The sequence below is a fragment of the Oryzias latipes genome, chromosome 16 (genome assembly GCF_053564925.1).
Source record: "Oryzias latipes strain Hd-rR chromosome 16, Olatipes_Hd-rR_3.1".
NCBI classification, from domain to species: domain Eukaryota; kingdom Metazoa; phylum Chordata; class Actinopteri; order Beloniformes; family Adrianichthyidae; genus Oryzias; species Oryzias latipes.
Window position 1 is genome coordinate 12947407 of NC_136252.1, and position 22660 is coordinate 12970066.

Here is a 22660-nt window from a genome sequence, read left to right on the forward strand (position 1 = left end):
AAGTGTTGCAAACTTGTGAATGTTGGACATTTAAGTGACTGATTTTTCTTCTTTACAGTCTTACTTTGGTATACTGCTTTACGAATACTGTGATAGCTTGATCAAATGGTTTTTTAGTTAATGTTGTTAAAGAAATATATTTATGCTTTTTCTTGCATTTGTGTTGAAGTAAACCCCTTTGAGGGTGTCTGGCTTTATTTCCCAAAGTGGCTGACTGGGTGGTTCAATGCAGAAGCACTTTGTTTTATTTGTATAAATAAAGTATATGGACTTAAATTATTGTTCAACCCTTCCCCCAGGTGATCCTGCCACAACTCTTGGACTTTAAATCGATGCTGAGCATTGCTGCTTTAATAAAGTTTGTTCTCTAAACAATTCGTTTTTCACTCTGATTTTTTACAGATGGTCAAAGGCAGGAAGTTAACCTGGAAGGCGGAGCTTCTCGTCACTGTTTCTATGACCTCACCCCCAGTAGCCAATACCAGATCAGTATTTACACGCAAGTACAGGACATGGAGGGACCACCAGTCTCCATCACAGAAATGACATGTAGGCATGTTCTTTAACAAACACTTGAATAATTAAGCCAAAACTGATAAGTGGGACCAAAGAACTCCTGATTTACTTTTAATTTTAACTTTCAGCCACATTTATGGAAATACTTTTTATACCTTGCTCCAAAACATATCCATCCATCTTCCAGACCTGCTTAATATCTTTGGGTGCCACGGGGTTGCTGGAGCCTATTCCAGTTATTGTTGGGGAAAGGCAGGGCACACCCTAGACAGGTTGCTAATCTGTCACAAGGTGTACCAAAGGGTTTTTAATTGAAAAATTTATATTATAATGAGCTGTAGTTTGTTCCTCTCTATTGTGAGTGACCATCAAGCTGTTTTGGTGTTGTCTAATCTAAATTTTTGCACTAGTATTCAATATGTCACTAGCTCAGATGGCTTAAAATAATGTCAACAAGTTTCCTTTGCCACTGTTGTATCTTCATTAGTCTGAAACAGAACCCTTTGTTCAATCTTGCTCTTTGAAAAGGCTAGGAGCCTTTTAATGGTTACCTTCTCAGGATATTACATGAACCTCTTTAATTTGAACAGGAAGCTGCAAGAACCCTTGCACAAAGAAATTCATTTTTCAAGCTAAGGATTGTTCTTGCAGCATCTGATAAAAACACCTGTACTGGAGAAGATTGGTCCAGCAAAAATAGATTTCAAAAGAAGCAGTGTTGATGATGCAGTGTTTTGTTTAGAGAGGTACATTGAAGATAGATGGAAGATTAGACCATTTATGTTTTTCAGTTTGTGTCTTCTTGCTACCACCATCTTGTCCTTTTATATTTTTGTGACAAACATAGTGTCAGCACCCACTCAGCATCCAACTGAGCCGCCCACCACAGAGCAACCCCCCACCATTCCACCTGCCAAAGAAGGTAAAGGGTAACATCAATATTATTGTCTTCATTATTTGAGGATTTTCATAAACATGGGGTCAAATAAATGTTAGACTTGACAGAAAACTAGTTTTCACCATAAAACACACAAAAGATTTGGTAGTGTTAAGAGGATGTGAGTGGAAGCATCCACTCACAAAATTAATATATTGTTGGGGTTTAATTAATTGTTGTGTTTTATTTATCTTGACTTTTTTTCTTGTCCTAAATTCTTGCTTTAATTTTGAGATGACAGCAACGGTAGCACTTTGAAAACTAAAAGTGGATGATAAACAATATTTATTAATATTATTATCATCAACCTACAATTAAACTCTGTGATCCAAGATCCATTAAAAAACACTAACAGGACAAGTTAATAGTTTTTTTTAACACAAATGTAGCAGAAATGTGGATGCTTTTATTTTGTTAGCAGCTGGAGTTTAAAGATTCAGAGACCATATGGAGCCCGGCAGTGGCTTTATGTTTGTAGAGATGGCCCTATTGTCATCTGCCCCTAGCCAGCTTCATTCATGAAGCAGTCGCTTATCTCCATAATGAGTTTTGACGTCATAATTATTAAAAAGAAAAGAGAGACAATGGTATAGCTGAAACACATCTGTGCTGTGTGTGGATGTTTTTTTTTTTGATTGCATCACAGAAAAACATATTTTAGGTTTATTAAAAGTAACTCATTGTCTTATGTCAACAGGTTAATCCTAAAATAACAGTCTACTAATAGCTATCATAATAACAAAAGCAAGAATCTTAGACTTATTATATAATACTGGTATTTCACTTCGGAGTTTCACAGACGGACACAGACACACCTGCTGAGTCTGTCTCAAGTACTATTCTTCATATTTCTGACCTTTGTTTGACCAGTGGCTCCATTGGCAGCTTAACTTCTATAGGAGAGAAAAACCAAAAGGCATCAACCCTTAACCTTAAAATATTTAGCTAAATGTGACATGAAAAAGACAAGTCCTCTCGTTCTTTCTGTCTAGTGTGTAAAGAGGCCAAGGCTGACCTGGTGTTCCTTGTTGATGGTTCCTGGTCTATTGGAGATGACAACTTCATGAAGATTACACATTTTCTGTACAGCACTATGGGATCCTTAGATCTGATTGGACCAGATGGCACTCAGGTTTGTTGGGAAGCTAACTCACACTTACATCACTTTACATTCATCTTTTAACTGACTTCTTAGGTTCTTATCAGACACGGTTGTGTTTTTATCTCACACACCTTACATGTTTCAAAGGACGTCTTCCGTCTTTGTCAGAGTTTAAATTTAGTCATTCTTCTCAAAGCCCCCCCCCACACACACACACAAACATACACACACAAAAGTGAATACAAAGTGTCCATACTTAACAAATGTAAATAATGTGTCTGGACAAAGGGAAACAGAACTGATTGTTCATTTTTAATATCTATCAATGACGGGTCACAAAGCTTGTTTGCAGCAACACATATTGTCTAGTTAATTTTTTAGCCCAACTAGTTTAACTCCTCTGTGAAATCAGTGTCACGGTTTTGTACCTTTTAAAGAATTGCCAAAGTGAAAATGAATTTTAAAGCCGTAGAGAATCTTTTTTTTTTTTGCTTAGCTGTTTTTTATTTATTTAGAACCCCCTTATGACTTGGCAGATGTCAGGTCCTGGCAGAGGTCTTAATTGGTGGCTGGGACTTTCCCCATGGACACAAGGCAGCAGGTCTGTGAATGGCTTTGTAGACATTTCAGGCAACCTTTGGCTATTTATATTGGAAACTTGAGGGTTGAGAGTTGAGAGGGGGTGTAGCCAGAAAGACTTTGTATCGCTAAGCCCAGTGAGGGTTTGCTTGGAACATCTGGCTGAGCCCTCCATCAGAGAGGTCTTTAACTCCCTCATCCAGGAAAACTTCAAAGAAGAATCAGATGAGGCCAAGTACATTGAGTCCAAGTGGACCATGTTCTCAATCTCTGTTAGCAATCCCCAAACCTGGTGGTGGACACCAAGTACAGAATGCCATCAAGCTGAAGAAGGAATCCTGCTGAGCCTGACTGACTTGCGGAACTGCTGAAGTAGCTGACATGTAGTAGCAATCTATACAATCTGCGAGCTGGACAGTTGTGAAGACAAAAACTTGATCCTGGGATAAGTTTGTTGAGGCCATGGAGAAGGGACCATCAATCAGGAGATTCTCGAAGAGATTCTGGCAGTGCCTTAGAAGGGGAAAACAGCTTTCTGCCAGCACAATTTTCTGATGGAATGGAGAACTTTTGACTTGAACTATGATACTGTTGGGCAGTGTAAGGATTAATTTGAAGATCCTCTCAACCCTTTAGACAACCTTCTGTTGAGGAAGCAGAGGCTAGGGACTCAGGGATGGTCATTATCTGAGCTAAAGTCACTGAGCTATTTGAGGGTCTCTTTAGTGACAAGGGGCTGGAGTTGGATGAAGTAAACTCTGATTACCTTAAGTCTCTGGATGGCATAAGTCTGTCTTGGTTGATATCTCTTTGCAGCATTGCAAGATTGTCAGGGGCAGTGACAATGGTGATTCCACTTTTTATAGAGGGTATCTGAGAGTGTGCTCTAACTACCAGGGGATCAAACTCTTTACCCTCCTTGAAAAAGTCTATTCAGAATATCGGAGAGAAAGAGTTAACCCAGTACTCAAACCTCGAATTCAGGAACAGCAGTGCCATTTCCAGGATTTTATCTCTGCTTCTTGCAGATGGAGTTGTCCTGTAGGCTTCATCAGGCCAAGACCTCCAGTGTGGGTTGTGACAGTTTGCAGCTTAGTGTGAAGCGACTGGAATATGGGTCAGTACTGCCAAATCTGACAGGAGAAAGATAGTTTGTTTTCTCTAGATTGGTGGAGAAGTCCTAAGGGGGAAAATCTTGTGGTCTTGTTCGTAAGTGGGGAAAAATTGTAGCATGAGACCCAGTGGTGGATTGGTGCGGTTTCCAGTCATGCAAATGTTGTACTGATGTGTCGTGGTGAAGAGAGAGGTGAGTCAGATAGCAAATCTGGGGTGGCTCTGGCATCTAATTTGGATACCTCCCGGAGGTTGGGAGATGTTATGGGCATGTCATAGTGAAGAAACTTTGGAACACCCTGGAAGTTTAAGTCTATCAGCTATCCTGGGAATTTGTCATTTGTCTCACTGTACAGTACAGTTGTTTGCTAAACCTTTTTGTTTCATTTGTGTAGTGTCTGCAGTTAAGCACTCTGCTATCCTCACTGTCCCTCTAAAACTATCTGGCAGCAGAAAGCTAACAGCAAAGCAGGGACTGTAATGCAAGAAATGTTCCTGCAGTGAGGAGAGAGCTGGCAAAGGCAGGGCAGCCTGAGCCAGCAGTGTAGATAAATGACAGTTGTTCACCTCTCTAAGACTAAGGCAATTAGAAATCTCAATTTTAGGAATATACACACATCCACATAATGCCAGAAATCGAGTGAACGACCACAAAAAGCTCCCAAATCTGTCCCATTACCAACATAAATAACTGAAGAACTTTGTGACAGCTGGTGAAAGAAATTCTTTGGGGATCGCATTAAACTAGGTAGATGTATTTTAATTTGCTGTCCATTATTCTGTGAATGTCTAATTTAAAGGAGCTCAAACATTAACTTTCTTCCAAACACAAAGCTTAAAACAAGACTAAGGTTTACTTGCACTTATTTTACACAGAGGCCATTTAAAGTGTTTTCAGAGATGTAAAAAGCTTTTGCATTATTAAAGTAAAATACATTATAATTAATATAAGAAGTTATAATTAAAGCTAAATAAAAAAAATAAATTAAAAGAAACAGAAAGAGTTTTAAACAGCAGAGAAGGAAAAATTTAAGTCTGGACTTACATAGATACAGTTGGTGAATATCACCAGATGACCCATGTTTCAAAGTTAAAAGTGGCTCTTTGTATCCAAATACGGGGAAAAAATGTTTTTGTTGTTTTCCAAAAGTGACTAGCACCGCTTTAAATATTATGTGTAAAACACCAACACAAGTTTAATGATATAAATAATAGAGATACTGATGACTTTAGCTAAAGCGGTTAGCGTCAGCAGGGAGGGACCGAGGGAACCATGGGTGTGGACAAAAAACAAAAGGGGGAAATCAACTTCATTCCGTCATGCCTCTTCTCCCCTTATTTGGAATGTCCAAGTTAGGTGGAGTTCATGAGTTAATGAATGGGTGACGTCAGAGATGCTCCGTTCAGTAGTATATATGTCAGCCATGTCCAATCTGCTGGCCAAAAACACTGGATGAGCGTGTTAATGGCTCGTCCAGGAAGGACCGAATTTCTGATAAATATTTATTTAAGAAATACATTTTTTGTTATGAAGCTAAATGGTTCATTTGTAAACTAAATGTTTAATTTTATAAAGTTAAATCTTTGGTTTAGAAATTCAACTTTTCATTTGTTAACTAAATATATAATTATAAGAAAATATTGAACTTTAAATTTAATAGCCTGCTAACTAAATATTTAGTTTGAAATGTAACATTTCTAAATACATGAATTAAAAGGTAAAAATATGCATTTCAAAAACACTTTTTCTCTCTCCTGAAACGGGCTAGATAACCAAAATTATTGCTGTTAATATTTGATTTTGTGGCTTTGCAAACTGCACCCCGTAACCCTCTCTCAACAAATTTACTGAAGAACTGGCAACTTAAAGTCTTATTTTAGAGACCCCTTCCGATCGTCTTTTAAACTATTGTAAAGGTATTCTCAATGGTCTTTTAATTTTGATTATGCAGTTTTTAGTCAAAATAAAAAAAAACTTTTTATTTTCTATTATATAGTTTCTACAGAGTAGTAAGAGTTCATCAGAAATTTGTCTCTGAGTTGTGGGCAAAATTGTTGCCATGGAGGGAAGCCTGCCTGAATGTCCCATCATGCCACAGGCTTTTATTTTTCAAACAGATCTTTTTGTCTGCTCCTGATTCACAACAATTTGAATAAAGAAATACTTAAAAATGTCATTTTAAGCTTCATTTTCTTTACGTGTGTCCTCCATCACCAGAAAAAACTTACAAGAGCATGTTAAAAACACAATTTTCATTGGAGAGTGTCTTTCTAGCTCTGGTGGCCCTGGCGTCCTGGTGGCTTCATAAATAATGAACTTTTTGGTCGTGTCTTGGTTTAATATATGGTCTACTGAGCAGATGACAATATGGATTGCCCTGTCCAATTGCAGAAAACCAAAGGTTAGATAAACAAGCGGAGAGTAACCCAAGCTAAAACAAAGCCCTTACTATATAATTAAAAAAATCCATCTGATCGTATGACTTCATGATTCGTCTTCCTCCGTGTCATCTATAAAGCAGGACTGCTCAACCCAGGTCCTCAAGATGTACCATCCTTCCTGCTTTTAGCTCCATCTGCACCGCTTGCTGCTAATTAAAGGACGCGGGTTATTCAACACTGGTTGAACAAATACACCTGACCAGGCAAATCCCGGCTGGTAGATCTGAAGTATACGGATTGAGGAGCCCCGACATAGTCTATGGTTGCCATTGGTTCACAAGACCTGAAATGCACTGAAAGGGAAACTAACCGCTTTATATTTTCTAGCAGCGTAAAGGAGAATAAGCACCTCAATGCCTGTGAAAAAGCACCCATTGAGTACAGCATGCACTCAGGCAGAGTAATGAAAGCACGATGGTTTAATTTCTACATTAAGCCCATTGCAGAAAACCAAAGTAAAACATTAGACACATTAATGCTTTTATCTTTCTTCCCTACCCACAAACCATTAATACCCTTTATTTAAGCTCCTTGTGTCTTGTAGTTTTATCCAGTCAGGACTGTTTTTGTACAACAAATGCATAAAACAGAATTTTAGCAGACATAACATGTGTTTAATGTTTTGTGTGTTTTTTTTTCAAAAGGATGTTTTTGCAATGGTGATAATTAGGTGGACATTAGACTGTAGTTCTCACCGCACAGCCATTTGGCTTCAGAATTCCGAAATAATTCCCCTTTAGCCATGATTTATGACTGACACATGATAACAGAGGATTTATTTGGGGCAAACTCTTTTAAATAAAAGAAAGTTTGATTTGATATGTGTTTTTCAGAACTTATTTTCCTCCCTCTCCTCCAGGTGGCCATTGCTCAGTTCAGTGATGATGCGAGGACCGAATTTCAGCTGAGTTCCCATGGCGACAAAGAAGCTCTGCTGGAAGCAATTCACAAGATCAAATATAAGGGCGGCAACACCAAGACAGGTTAGGAACTGGTTATAATTGTTGTGCTGTCCTTAATGCAAAAATTAGAGTAAATGCCTTTCACATCTTAATTTGTGACACATTCACCACATCGCTACACATTTTGCTTGAGGCGCTGTAAGAGGTTTGGCTAATCAACAGAGCGATTACTTTTGAAATTTTTAATTTTAAAGTAATGAGTGTTTTACAAGCATTTATTGAGATTTTTTTGTCTTTTAAACATTAATTATCTGGGCATATGTTTTTAATAAAGTGGAACAAAAGTCATTTTTTTAACTAGATATTCATAATCTAAGATCAAAGTGGCTGATGAGAAAACTTTGATGACTCGGCAGCATTTAAACGCATCATCTACACACAAATCTGACATGAAAGGAGTCTCACAACTCCTAGTGAACTTGTAACTTCGACCTCTGCGTGAATGCGGTTTAGTCTTTGTGTATCAACCAATCGGTGCGTACTTTTTAAAGATTTGAAAGAGCCGTTTGAATTCATATAAAGCTTTTAAGCTGCTGTAATTTCAAGTTTTGCGTGTGTAAATTGTTTTTGGTTTTCATACCTTTCTGACATTCAAGTGTACATCTGAATACACAATTGCAAGTACACTTAGTCACGCACACATCCAATATTACACACAAACAGGCAGACACAAGTTACAAATCAAGAATTATGGACACACAGATCGTTTCATCTTTAAACCAAAAGGTTTAACATAAAGACAGAAGCCAGTGCTTTGCTGATGCTACAACAATTAGCTCGGTGTTGCTCTACTTTGCATTTTTTTATGCTCAGCCTTGCTTTTGTTGTGCCTCTGTTACTGTTTGCAGGCAAAGGTGTTGTTCAAATTGAAATTTTGCACAAGACTTTCCCAATTTGAGTGAAATTGTTATATACTGGGGCAGCACGGTAGCGCAGCGGTTAGCGCCCTTGCCTCACAGCAAGTAGGCCCTCGGTACAAGTCCCGGTTGGGGGACCAGAACATCAATGGGGGGACCCTTCTGTGTGGAGTTTGCATGTTCTCCCCGTGCATGCGTGGCTTTTCTCTGGGGTCTCCGACTTCCTCCCACCGTCCATAGGTTAATTGGTTACTCTAAATTGTCCCTGGGTGTGAATGTGAGTGTGTGGACACTCTACCCTCCACTCTACTGGCGACCTGTCCAGGGTGGCCCCTGCCTTCGCCAAATCTGCAAATATGGGGTGGCTCTGGCATCTAATTTGGATGACTCCCGGAGGTTGGGAGATGTTCTGGACATGCCGGCAGCCCCACGACCCTGAAAGGGAATAAACGGAAGAAGATGATTGAATGTATATTCATATTCTGAAATTATACAATCTGTCACTATTCATTAAGGCACAACAATTGTAAAATTTACAATTTTAAAGTAAAATATGACCCTGCGACCGGAAGTAACACAGGTTTTCTATTTGAGTTTAATTTTTTTGCAGTTTGTGTCACAGCTCAGTGATTTAATTGTGTCCTTGAGCAGCACAAATCTGCACCTCTGAAGCTAAACTTCTATCCTTCTTTTGTCTTTTTGTTTTGCTTTAAAGTGTTTACATTTCCTTATTATTTTTTTTCTCTTTTAACAAAGCAAGTCTTCCAGAATCAAAGAATATCCTGCAACAGAAAATCCAGATGCACATTTATCAAAACATAGGTACTAATGTCTGTCCCTGTCTTTTTCATACACATTTTGACAAACACTTTAAATCAAATTTATTGTTTTGATGTGTGTTTCACATGACACTCCAGAAAAGTGCAGTACTTAGTCTTTCTTAGTCTTTTTTTTTCCCCATCTCTGGTGTTTATCCTATTTTCTATATTTAATGTAGCCCCAAATATAACTTCTTCAGTTGTGAAAGGACAACATTGTTGTCCCCCAAAACCTCAATCATTAATTTAAGCTGCCTTTGTGAACCAGTTTGTTCCAATGTCCACAGAGCTTTTGATCGCTGAGTATAGGTATTTATTACTATCTTAAAACACAATGAGGCTTTAATACTTTGATAATTACTATAAACTGTGTGCTGTGATTTTGATGTCTCTCCAGAGAGGAAACCGTTACCTTTAAAACTTCAATAATTGGTCCTTTTCCTTCTTCCTTTTCCTCTGGGATGTTTTGTGTTTTTTATGACATTTCAGAGATTCTTTTCCTTTTTTATTTTTTGCTACCTTCAACTTTTGCAGCACGATTGTTTGTTCAGCATCTTTTTTTCTTTTTGTTTCACTAATAACTTGGAAAAGAAACTACTATTTTAAAAGACTGTTAGCTCCTCTGTTCAAGTGTCAATACCTTCTGATAGAAATATGCCAGAAAAGCATTTTAAGGATTTGAGTTATTGAATGGGATCATCTGGGTTTTGCTTTCTCGCTGCAAATGGAGTCATTAAGGTTTTCTAAAGATGCAGCACAATGAGATGTAGTTTGTAGTCTTTGTTCTTTCTTTGCATAAGGATGTACTCATGGAGATATTTCCATAGTAAAATAGCAATTGAGATCAGTTTCTGACTATGTTTTATAGATATTTTTGTCTTATAGAACCGACTTTAACACTTTCGTTATAAAAGGTTACACCATCACTTTTCCTTTTTTTTTTTTTTTACACCATCACTTTTCTGGATAATTTTTCCCAATATAATATACCCACAAAAAGTACTTATAAAAAATAGATCAATACATGATAAATTCGAGTGGTTTTATTTTATTTTCAACTGTGGTTTGTTACTAAAAAATTAAGATTTTAAAAAACAAAAAATCCTAAAAATAAATAAATAAATAAAATGATACTAGAAACCTGGTCTTTGGTCCACCCATTCCTTGGACATGTGAGACTTCCCTGGTGAAGGCACAGACTCCTTGAAACAGCTAGTCCAGAACTCTGCTGCACGCTTTTTAACGAGAACCAGGAAGAGGGAGCACATTACACCGATCTTAAAATCTTTGCACTGGCTCCCTATCGGCTTCAGAATTGATTTTAAGATTCTTTTAATAGTTTTTAAGACTGTCCATGGCCTTGGTCCTTCATTTATATCAGACTTGCTTTTAGCTTATGAACCTCCCAGAGCCCTTAGATCCTCAGGCGCGGGCCTGCTGATGGTCCCTAAGACAAAAATCCATGGCGAGGCCTCGTTTAGACACTACGGACCTTGTCTGTGGAACAGCCTGCCTCAGGATGTGAGGGCCTCATCCTCTGTTGAGGTTTTTAAAAAGAAACTATAGACTCATCTATTTAACTTAGCTTTTAATTAGATCTTATATGTGGTATCTTTACTCTTATATTTTATATGCCATTTTATCAAATATTAATCTGTTTAATGTCTTTTAGTCCTTTTATATCTTAACTTATTCTAATTTATATTTTACTTTTTTAGGCACTAAATCATCTAATCTTATTTTATTTTAATTAATATTTGCATATTTTACCTGTTTTTATATTTTAACTTTCTTATTTTATTACTTTTACATTTTAGACTGTTTACGAGTGTTTTCTCACCCTTGGCCGGGGAGTTAATGTTTGGGCTCCAAGAGATTCTGGCCATGCTTGTCCTCTGGCATCTCTTGTTCCGACTACCCGGGCTGCCGGGCCTGGTGCGCTAATGTTTGGTGCTCTGGGCCTGGGGGTTGGGCTGAGTTGTGCTTGTGTTGCATAGATGCTGACACCCCGGCCAACAGGAGGACAGGGCGGACAGCGCTTTCTGGGTTCTCTTTTCTTAAGCTCTGTCTTTTCTCTTTTACTTGTCTTTGTTTTTGTGTGTTTTATTATGAGGGGCTTATTTAATGATTTTATTTCATATGTGGGGTTTGTTTTTATTGTATTCGTGTTTGTTTTTTATGGAAAGCACCTTGAGCTGTCTGTTTGACATGAAAGGTGCTTTATAAATAAAATTAATTTGAATTTGAAACCAGACATATTAAAATTCGTGTAAATAGTTTTGCTCGGGTGAAAATCACCCGGCGACAGTGCTTAAACGGTTAAATGGTTAAATTTAATGGTTAAATGGTTAAACTATCCACATCACAAATGTAAACGCATACTATTCAGAATATGCTGAATCCCCTTCAGGGTCTTGGGGTTTCTAGAGCCAACCACAAAGGCAGGATACACCTTAAAAAGGTCACCATTTTGTTTGCAGGGCCACACACTAACACACACCAAGGGGCAATTTGGAGACACTTAAACCTATGAAGCATGTTCTTGGACAGGGGGAAGAAACTGTGAGCCTGAAGAAAACCCACACATACACAAGGAGAACATCCAAACTCCACTCAGAAAAGTATTAGCTGAGATTTGAACCAGGGCCTTCCAGCTGTGAGACGAGAGCAGTAACCATCATGCCACAGGTGTATATAAGACCTTTAGCCCTTGTGCTATCCTAGGCTTGACATTGGGAGTGGGGTCATCTAGACCCCACAAGACAGTGCAATAAACCTTTTTTCTTCAATCATTTGTGATCTTAACTGGTATCCATGGATGACATGAAATCCTCTTCACCTTTATCCACCTGTGTCACGCTAGGGATAACACGTCAATGTAAGGATCGGGTCATCTGGACCCCATAGGATGGCTCAAGGGTTATAGTGAAGTTTGGGTGAATGCCATTTAAACTCTGATGGCCAAGAAGGTGCATAAATGATGGAAGCAGAACACCTTCAGAAAGATATTTAAATTATAAAACATGTTTGCATAACACAGCTGATTCTGTAATATTACATGAACACACATGCTCTCATATTTCTGCAAGATAACATGAAAAATATAATATCTTGGATAAAATAAGCAAAAAAAAATTGTTCATTACAAAACTATGTTGCTAACTTTTAAATCTGTTTTATGAATTATTTTCCCTCATGCAAAACCAAAAGTAACACTGCAGAACTCTAGTGTTTGCTACATCAAGCTGTCAAGTGGTTTCATGTTGGCGGAGTCTCTGGAGTTCTTCTTTTATGAATGTCATCTCATAGTTGTCTATCTAAAAAATACCACAAATAAAACGTGATCCTAAAATAAATAGAGTAACAGACACTTGCATCTCATCCTCCTTGCAGAATTGTGTTGGGTTTTTTGAGTTTGTTTTTTCCTCCACAGAAAAATGTCAAGTGGGTTGCCAAAGTCTTTTTGGTGGTCAATGGGTAACTGATCTTAATCAAATGACTATCAAAGGGATAGTTTTTTCAACCTTGAAGTGGTTTGCATGGATTCGTAACTGATCATAAACAAGACTCTCTTTTTTTTTTCATTTATTCTGTCTTGTTTTTTTTTTTTTTACTGCCATTCATCGAGCTTCTTTTCTTGGAGCTTCCTGCTTGGTATGGCAGGAAAAATAAATGAGTCACAGATGCTCAACCACTGGTAACTCATCCAATTAGAGCAAACCCTCCTGTTTGGTTGTTGAACGTACGAACAATTTTCTCTTTAATCAGAGCAACACACCCTAATGAGTCTGAATAACTTTGACACACTCCTGAGAAAACAAGACTAGTGAGAGAAGAAAGTGTGAAAGGACAGCAGACTGTGGAGGATCAGTGGTTGAGTCTTTAATTAGGAAAAGGTCAGGTGGAGATGAGCAGAGGAGCTATATGAAAAAATGCAAAAGATGATGGACAGTATGCTAATCCTGGCATTAAATAGTGACTTGTACTCGATAAAAAGGCTCACCTACTGGTTTGCATTAACATAATGAAATTGTAAAGTTTAGATCAGTTTAAATACCCTCTGCAGGACGTGTTTTTTATACTTTTTAAAATGATAAAAAAAACACCATAGCATGGTAAGAAGTTATATTTACATTTACTGGATATTCTATTTAGGGTCATTTTAGCACCATAAAATAGAGAAACCGCATTTCTTTTCAGAGAAATGTTGATTGTCTAGTATGTGGCGATCTACTTGCAAGACAAAACAAAATACCTGACTGTTAAACCCCCTAGAAAATAAATGAATCGCTTGATTTCCACTGCCAATCAGTTAAAACTTTCTCTTTCCTCAAATCTCTTTTTGAAGTCTTCCTCTTCTATCTGTGTCCAATGTAGGCTTTATTTTTCCCATTTATCTCTTGGAGACATTTGTAAAGCTAAATATTTTTTGTTGGTATCCTTGATTTATAAAAGTCCTATTTTATAAATATTTTAATAGCTGCTGAGTTGTTAGGTTTCAAACAAATGTTATCTTTTCCACTCTGTCCAGCTCTTAAGGCAGTGTTAAAACCCAGCTCTTCACATTGGGATCTACTTAATTTGAGGGAAATTTATGATCTAAAGCCACACAGTGATGCTTACCTGGTCACAAACATTTTACTACTGTAACCCTTGTGCTATCCTAGGCACTTTAACATTGGGAGTTGGGTCATCTAGACCCACTAGACAGTGCGCTTAATCTTTTTTCTTCAATGATTTGTGATCTTCACTGGTGTCCATGGATTACATGAAATCTTTCCACCTTTATCCACCTTTGTCATGGTAGGGAGAACACGTCAATGTAAGGGTGGGGTCATCTAAGATAGCACAAGGGTTATCAAAGTGTTAACAAAGCCATACGGACATGGATCAATCCTCTTTTTCCAGATGCCTCTTAAGTTAAAGGTCTCCAGCAATGGCCTGGTAGTTCAAATGTAATTATTTCCATGTTGCTCTGTAATGTTGAATACATATATTTATTAAGAGTCTGATCAAGGTTTCTTGGTTGTAGATTTTAAAGAGGAGATAATGAGTCTTTTACCCCCACTCTTTTTCTGCCACAGAAACCTTTCCATCATAGTCAGAGAATGTTTTGTATTGTTTGAGAAATCTGCTGGAAGTGATTGAAATAAGTGTAGCGTCCTTGGAAGAATGTTTATTTGAAAATTTTCAATACGCTGGATGAGTTCAGAAAAGGTTATTCAGTTAGCCTTTGCAAATAGGTTGTCATAAAACCTCAATTGGTCATTTTTCTTACTCTCAGGTACTTTATGTTGCTCAATTCACAAAAATTGTATTTCTCTGCAAGTTGTGAGCTAACGGTGTAGTTAAAGGTCAAGAGCTGGAATGTATTATTTCAGGGAAGATCCATTCAACCATTTTTGCTTGTATGAAGACAGATACTTAGGTCTATCAGATTGATTGGTTTATAACTGGAGAAGTCCCCCCCCCCCCTTCCAAACAAGAGGGGGAGTGTCTCCTTTTTGAAGAACTCAATATTCTAAGTAGATTAGGTGTTTATAATTCTCTAAAAATAGATATCATTACCCTCTGGGTAGCCTTCTGGGGCCAGGATTTGTATTTGCTCTGAGCCCAGAAACAGCTTTGTTTAGGTCATTACTTGTAATTTCTCCTTTCAGCCCACTACTGGGAGGTAGGTATGTTGAGAACTGGGAAGTTCCAAATGTTGGAAAAATGTTTCACCTAAACTTTGTTTTGAAATAGAAAAAAGAAAGACGCGCACTATTGAAGTTTGCAAAGTTTTACTTGCAAAAAAGGACCATTAAAATGTATCCACACCAGATGGGGAAAAGAACTGAACTCCCCCACAAAGCCAGACAGAGACCTTTTAAACCGTCCTTGCTGCTGAAACGTGATTGTTTTTAACCTTTGTAGTCTGGGTTCTGTACTTGAACTAAACATTAAGGCCAAAAATATAAAAACAAGACATGACAAAGATTTAAAGGCTTCATAATATCTAAAACCCCAATTTCGAAACATAAAGGGTTACATAATTATGGTGCAGAGGAAGAGCAGTTGATCTTTAATTGGAAGATCGCATGTCCAGTTCCTGCTCTTTATTCTCATGTGCCAAAGTGTCTTGGGCAAGACACTCAACCCCTCATTGCTGCTGGTGGTTAAAGTTTGCTAGCACTGCTGCCATACATGGCTAGCAAACTTTAGAGGGGCCTGCACATGTACTGTCTTTAGCAGGGGAAACGTCTGACACTGCAGGGTTTGAGTCCGTGGTGGCGTAGTGTGTTACTGATGGTAGCCTTTGTTACTTTGGTCCCAGCTCTCTGCAGGTCATTCACTAGATCGCCCATGTGGTTCTGGGATGTTTGCTCACCGTTCTTGTGATCATTTTGACCCCACAGGGTGAGATCTTGCAGGGAGCCCCAGATGGAGGGAGATTATCAGTGGTCTTGTTTGTTTTCCAATTCCTAATCATTGCTCCCACAGTTGATTTCTTCACACCAAGCTGCTTATTTACTGCAGATTCAGTTTTCCTAGCCTGGTGCAGGTCAACAGTTGTGTTTCTGGTGTCCTTAGACAGCTCTTTGGTCTTGGACATAGTGGAGTTTGGAGTGTGACTGAGGTTGTGGACAGGTGTCTTTTATATAGAGAACCAGTTCAAACAGGAGCCATTAATACAGGTAAGAAGGGGAGGACAGAAGATCATATTACTCACGTCAAGTAGGTTGCCAAAGTTTACAGGTGACCAAATACTTATTTTTCACCATCATTTACAAATAAATTCTTTATAAATCAGAAAATGTGATTTTTCTGATTTTTTTTTTCTCATTTTGTCTCTCATAGTTAAGGTATACAGCACAGACCAAAAGTTTGGACACACCTTCTCATTCAAATGAATAGGAAGGTGTGTCCAAACATTTTGTCTGTACTGTACCTATGATGGAAAATTTCAGGGCGCTCTCATCTTTTTAAGTGGGAGAACTTGCACAATGGATTTGAGTGGTTGACGTGGCTTTGATGGATTTTCAAAATAATGAATAATCACTTTAACACCTGTTAGGGATGAGTGTTTTATGTAAAACAGCAGGTTTGTCTTTCTTCTTCTTCAGGACGTGCCATCAAACATGTGAAAGAATCAATTTTCATCCCAGAGGCGGGAGGCAGGAGGGGAGTTCCTAAGGTCCTTGTTGTCCTGACTGATGGGCGTTCACAAGATGATGTCAACAAAGTGTCAAAAGAAATGCAAATGGAGGGTGGGTAATACTAATCAGTTCCAGATATAAAATAACTGTTCAAATACAAAAAAAAACACCACAACCTGGGTATAGGTCCAAAGTCTAGGAAAAGGCTGATGGTTTTGTCCGGAAGCTCATCCAATGTGACAGTGAAAGCTAAATCAATCTTGTGAATCAAGAACAGAAATTTCACATCAGATGAGTCGTGGTTAGGATTAAAAACAACTGCCACTGGAGCTGGTAACCAAAAGAGTTAGAGATTGGACCCCATTTGGTCAAAGAAGGACAGGAGGAAGGTGTGTTTGTTGGCAGAGAAAGAAAAGGAAAAACCAGAGGGAAGAACCAACTTTGAATTTGCCTTGAAAGGAAAAACTAGAGAATTGGCCAACATGATGACAAGAAATAAGGTGTTTTTCTTTGTCCAAGAGGAACAGATGGAAATGGAGCCAGTCTTATAGGTTGGGAGCAGCTTTAAGCTATTTTATCAAGGTGTGGATGGTAAGAGGAACAGATAATAAGTGATCCTGAAGGAGGAGTTTGCTACAAAAGGTTTTGGAGGGGAAGAGAGTAAGTTAAAGGTGTTTTGTTGAATGTTGTCAGTGGTTACAGGTAAGTTTACGTGTTTAAAAGAAGAATACAGAAAGACAAATGACTGTGGACTTTGCCAGACGAGTAAATGAATGGAAATAGTAGAGGTGAAGACATTTTTCCAGAAAAGAGAGGAAGCATAGAAGGACATATAGGAGATGAGGGAGAAACACACATGTTGATTACATTGTGTGTAGATGTTGTAGTCTGAAAAGCAACTACAAAGTCGTAATGAGCAAAGTATAAATAGACAGTACTGGACGGTGGTGTCTAGAATGACTCTGGTGGTGAGCAAGATGAAAAGGTCAAACAGGGCTAAGTGCTGGAAGTTTTAAAGGAAGAGAGCAGAGTGTTTTAAAGGGGGGAAGTTAAAAAAGGTTTTGGGAGATCATGAAATTCTCCCACATGACTGGACAGCTTCAGATAAAAAAATCATGGAGATTGGGATCAGCTTTGAGCCCCTTCGTGTTTGCTGTGGTGATAGACAGACTGAGGTTAGACAGGAATCTCCATGGACCATGATGTCTGCAGAGGACATTATTATAGGCAAATAATGCAACAGAGGCAGTTTTGTTGTTAATATTTGGAATAGTCAAGACTAATTATTTTCTAAATCTCATCCTCCTGTAATCCGTAATTATTTATTATTTCACACTGTATATTTTAAAAAGTGAGTGTGGTATTTGAAGAGTTAAATTCATAAAAATTATGAAATGTTGGTGGTTATGAGAGAAGGGAGAAGTTGTTTAAGAGATTTATGTTAATCTAATGAAAGTTTTGTTATGCGAGTACATTTAAGCCACATCCAAGGAAACCTGGTTGGAAGTGGGTGTATAGTTTACATCGTAAAAGGTTATTTTGTTTTTAACAAGTTTAAACGTTGGAACAATTTAAGAAGTAAATGAAGACTTAATTTCTCATGAAATGTAAAAAACGTAACATTTTCTGTACCTTGTGTAGTTATTAGGATAATGAATTTATACTTTTACCTGTAATTTTATTTGTTAAAATCAGTTAAAATATTTGTTAAAATCAGTTCTATGGTCCAATTGCACATTTATTCACTAAATTATGTTCCTAGAATTCTAAGACTGTGCCTGAGTTCCCACCCTAAACCCTAACTACTAAAAAACTATATATAGTGGGGCCCTATGTAGTGCCCTGAATTTTAAAAGCAATCCAACACCATGCTCACTACTTTCTTTTTTTTTTTAACGGCGGATATGACGTCATCAATTTCAAGTTATAATCTAATTAATATAAGCATTTTGTGACAGTATTTTATGAGTCCACTGTCTTCTTAAGATAAAAACGTTGATGATTTATTAAAAAATACATTTAAATGCATTTGTTTTGGCAAACATTGTTCCAACGCAATGCATTGTGGTCTGTATTCGCCAATCTAGTGAGTATTGATGCACACTGGTTTTGCAGAGAATTCTGTGAAATTTCTAGGGCAATCAATTTGGGAATTGTAGAATCGGACAGCACTACAAAATGGCAATCTCACTAAGTAGTGCACTATATAGGGGTTACTGGTAACCCCTATATAGTTACTGGTAACCCCCCATATAGTGCACTACTTAGTGCACTATATAGGGGGTTACCAGTAAGTTACTGGTAAGTCTTAGAAACCTGTCAGTGTGTGAATATTGTTTCTAAAACATCCTTTCTAATCTCAACCCAGGTTATATCATATTTGCAATCGGCTTTGCGGATGCAGACTACGGTGAACTGGTGAACATTGCCAGTAAACCCAGTGACAGACACGTTTTTTTTGTTGACGACCTGGATGCTGTGAAGAAAATAGAGGAGCAGCTCATCACCTTTGTCTGTGAGGCCGCCACAGCCAGTGAGTAACACATCACATCTGAAGGCAAAAAAGGCCTGGAAAAAAAAATAAGTCAAATACTGAAGATATGAAGGAAAATGTTGTGTTTACTGTTGTGTTTTTTTCCGTTTGTGTGAATTTTGAAAATTAACCAAAAATTCTGTTTTGCAGCTTGTCCATCTGTTTTGATGAACAGTAACACAATGGCAGGTGAGAGCATTAAACAACTACAAGAAGATGCTGCAAGACGTTTTCATCCATCTGTAAAATAAGAATAATGACAGCAGAAGCATAATTGCAGTGGAGTTGCTGGGAGTAATTATGATGGCGCTGACCACGCAGAGCGGCTGCTGCTGATCATAATGATGTTGGTGATAATTGCACTGTTTCAGGCTTCAAAATGATGGAGAAGTTTGGGCTGGTGGAGAAGGCGTACAGCTCCATACCCGGAGTTTCTCTGGAGCCCGGTTCATTCAACAGCTACTCCTGTTACAGGTTACACCGCGATGCCCTGGTCCTGCAGCCCACCAAGTAAGTTTGGACACCCGCTGTCTGAAGAGAGGGAACCAAACAGCCTGAACATCAATTATGTTGATTAAATGTACATTTTGAATAAACAAATAAAGCTACGTTCACTCCGGCCTCGGCAACATGTGTTGAAGTGACTATTTCCAATTTAAGGTCTAAATAAATTGACGTTTTGGGCGTCTACATTCAAAATTCTCATGTTCACACGTTGTCACGCAGGTTTCTGAGCGATTTTGGGCGCTACATACAAAGCGCATAGTCACTGAACACGTGTTGAATGTTATTTGAGGTTGAAGTTTAACCAATCATGGGCTTTGGTAGTGATGTTTAGATGGCGTCCTTTCTATCTCTTGGAAGAGCCAACTGCGGTTTACATGACACAAACTCTTTCGTGTATCGGAATAGAGCGGAGAAAGAAAGAGCTTTCTTTGGAGACGTAGTTACCCAGAAAATCCTGACTAAGGAGTTTGTCGCAGTTTGAGGCAGAGAAATCAGCAGCTGAAGGAAAATGATGACATAAAAAACATTCCTGGCCTAAAGCCACATCTGCAACTCTGTGTGAAGATGTTTTGTTTTTTTAATTGCCTGAGTCTTCATTTGTTCCACAGATACCTTCATCCTGAAGGTTTACCCTCTGACTATACTATCTCCATGATGTTCCGCTTGCTGCCCGAGACCCCCCAGGAACCTTTTGCACTGTGGGAAATCCTCAACAGGGAAAATGATCCTCTGGTCGGATTAATGCTCAACAGTGAGTCGTAACATCCTTTATTTTATTTTCTCTTTTGTGCCCCCACACTTTCTTGGATAAGTTAAGGGGTTGTCAATGCAGTTAATCAAAAAAGTACATTTGGACAAACCTAAACAATTATAAGAATAAAAGCTTAAGAAATTTTTTTTTTTTTTTCTCTAACTACAGACAGTTGTGAATATTTAATTGCCATTTGTACCACTTTTTTATTTTGAACCCCTCACTTTGTGGAGTTAAGCAAGTTAACATCAAAATAAAAGCACATTTTTTGACCTATGGTGTTCTATTTGTTCCTTTCAGGTAATAAAAAACCGTGGAAATGAAAGCTCAAATATGTAATACCCTATAGGAATACATTCAGTTATTAAATCTTACATGTAAATAAAAAGATTTTTATGGATCATGAGAAACGTTGGAATTTTTAAAAATTAACATTTATCTATGTTTTATTTTTTATTTATTTTTTTCCATTTTAATCCTTCATAGTAACTTTATCTCAGTCTGAGTTTTATATAAAACAAAACTTGTTTTTTTTCTTTCATATTTCTCAAACCATCAGTTTACTTGAACAAACAACAGGATGCGAATTCAACTTTTTATTTTCAATCTTAGGATGTCATTTTCTATTGTTACAAAATTGTGATCTTACATATTAACAAGCCAAAAAAAACTTTCACATTTTAATTTCTATTAAAATAAATTCTATTTAAAGGCCCCATATCATGCTTTTCTTCCCCCTTTCAGAGTAAACTATATCCATATATAAGATGATATGTTACTTTTGGCACACTAAAGAATTTTTTTTTTAATTAAATTAGTTACTTTTGCGGCCCTTTTTCTTACCTGGAAGTAAGGCCAGGCTCCGCCTTTCGCTCCTTGTGGGTGCTGCCCATTTCAACACATCAACTTAGAGTCGGCCTCGGCAGCGTGTCTGCGTTTTACCTACAAGAACAAAAAACATCCAAACTTTTGCAAAGATGGATGTGCATATTGAGGAGCCTTACAAAAGCTTTTGCTGATTACCTTTAGCTTTTTGGAGAAAGTGGGGGTTTGAGTTAACCTGGGGGCGGGGCTGGTAGTGAAGACTCTCCCTGAAAGGGGGCAGGGCTGTTCATCACTTATCTATGTGAGAACAATGTGAGCACAATGTGAGAACCCACTCGCTTCCTTCGTTTGGGAGGGGCTGGTGCTCAGACCACAGGTTTTTAGTGGAATAATCAGAAATGGGTGAATGGATCAAAATACCGCTTTGGGTGGGGATTTTGTGGGGAATGTACATTATAACACTAAAAAAGTTGAATTTGATATGGGCCCTTTAACCCTTTAAATCCAAATAAGTTGTTGTGAGTTAATATCTTTGTAAAAAGTGACATCAGCAACCAAAAACAAATGATAAAGATTTATTTGTGTCACTTCCTAAATCCATTACATTTGCTGTTTTATTTGGTACAACCTATAAATATAGATCTATAGGTTGAAGAAGCTGTGACCTCAAGGAAATGTCATATTTTCCCATTTTCTGTCTGTCGAACACTTTTTTTTTTTGTTCTATTAGGAATATGCAGAGTTGCATATTTTTGTTATAATTGTGTCGAAGACTTATCATTTTCGCTAGCAACTCTCGTAATTCTACACGTGTATAACAATAATTACAACGTAAGCATCCTCAGTAGGATTGCTGCCTGATTACAGTAATTATATCAAATACATGCTGGAATATAATTAACTATTTTTTTAAACTCTTTCCAAACCCAAAACACTATTACTAAAATAACACACTAGCTCCACTAGCATCCCAATTTACTGTATAAATGAGGAGTATTACAGGAGCTGTATCAATTTCTGATTCATTGTGTTGAAGGATTTGAGGATCCGTTTTGATCTGCATGGCATGTCACAGCGTTCTAGATCAGTGATCCCCAACCTCCGGGCCGCGGACGAGGCCCCTTGGTACCAGGCCACAGACAGAAAAAAAAGCCATACGCCGCCTTTGATTATCTCCGTTTTGTTTATTTTCTCAAATGTTATTTTGGAAAACTACCAGATTCTGTTCACCACATCCATCTGTCTTGACACATCATGTACTTTAAGCAGCTGCTCGGACCGCAAAGTTAGTAGCGCAGTGCTTAAAAGCAAAATCAAGTAAATAAACTTATTTGGAAAATTTCTATTGGGAGAAAAGAGTCAGTCAAGAGTGAAAGAAACATAAAGCTGCTATTTACAGACAAAACATGGAGTCTTCCTCCAAATACGGATGGTTTCCACGTACCAGAAGCCTCTCGCTATTTTTGCCCTGAAAGATGATCTGAGTTTTGCTAGAGTTCTCAGTGTCATAATGGTATTCTGTGAAAAAACGACTGTAATGTTGCTTTTATTGAATTATTTACAAATCAGAAACTACTTC

General features: G+C 37.8%; 1 protein-coding gene across 2 annotated transcripts in view; it reads left to right on the top strand.

Moving 5' to 3' along the window:
- The window catches only part of col14a1a (collagen, type XIV, alpha 1a), a 173775-nt gene that overhangs the window by 100059 nt on the left and 51056 nt on the right, over nt 1-22660 (top strand). For both annotated transcript variants that reach the window (XM_078933438.1, XM_078933439.1), the window contains exons 24-32: nt 403-549; nt 1364-1438; nt 2446-2585; nt 7549-7672; nt 16433-16576; nt 18834-18998; nt 19149-19187; nt 19370-19508; nt 20114-20256. In XM_078933438.1, coding sequence (XP_078789564.1) covers nt 403-549; nt 1364-1438; nt 2446-2585; nt 7549-7672; nt 16433-16576; nt 18834-18998; nt 19149-19187; nt 19370-19508; nt 20114-20256 — 1116 coding nt within the window. The remainder of the gene's footprint in view (nt 1-402; nt 550-1363; nt 1439-2445; nt 2586-7548; nt 7673-16432; nt 16577-18833; nt 18999-19148; nt 19188-19369; nt 19509-20113; nt 20257-22660) is intronic.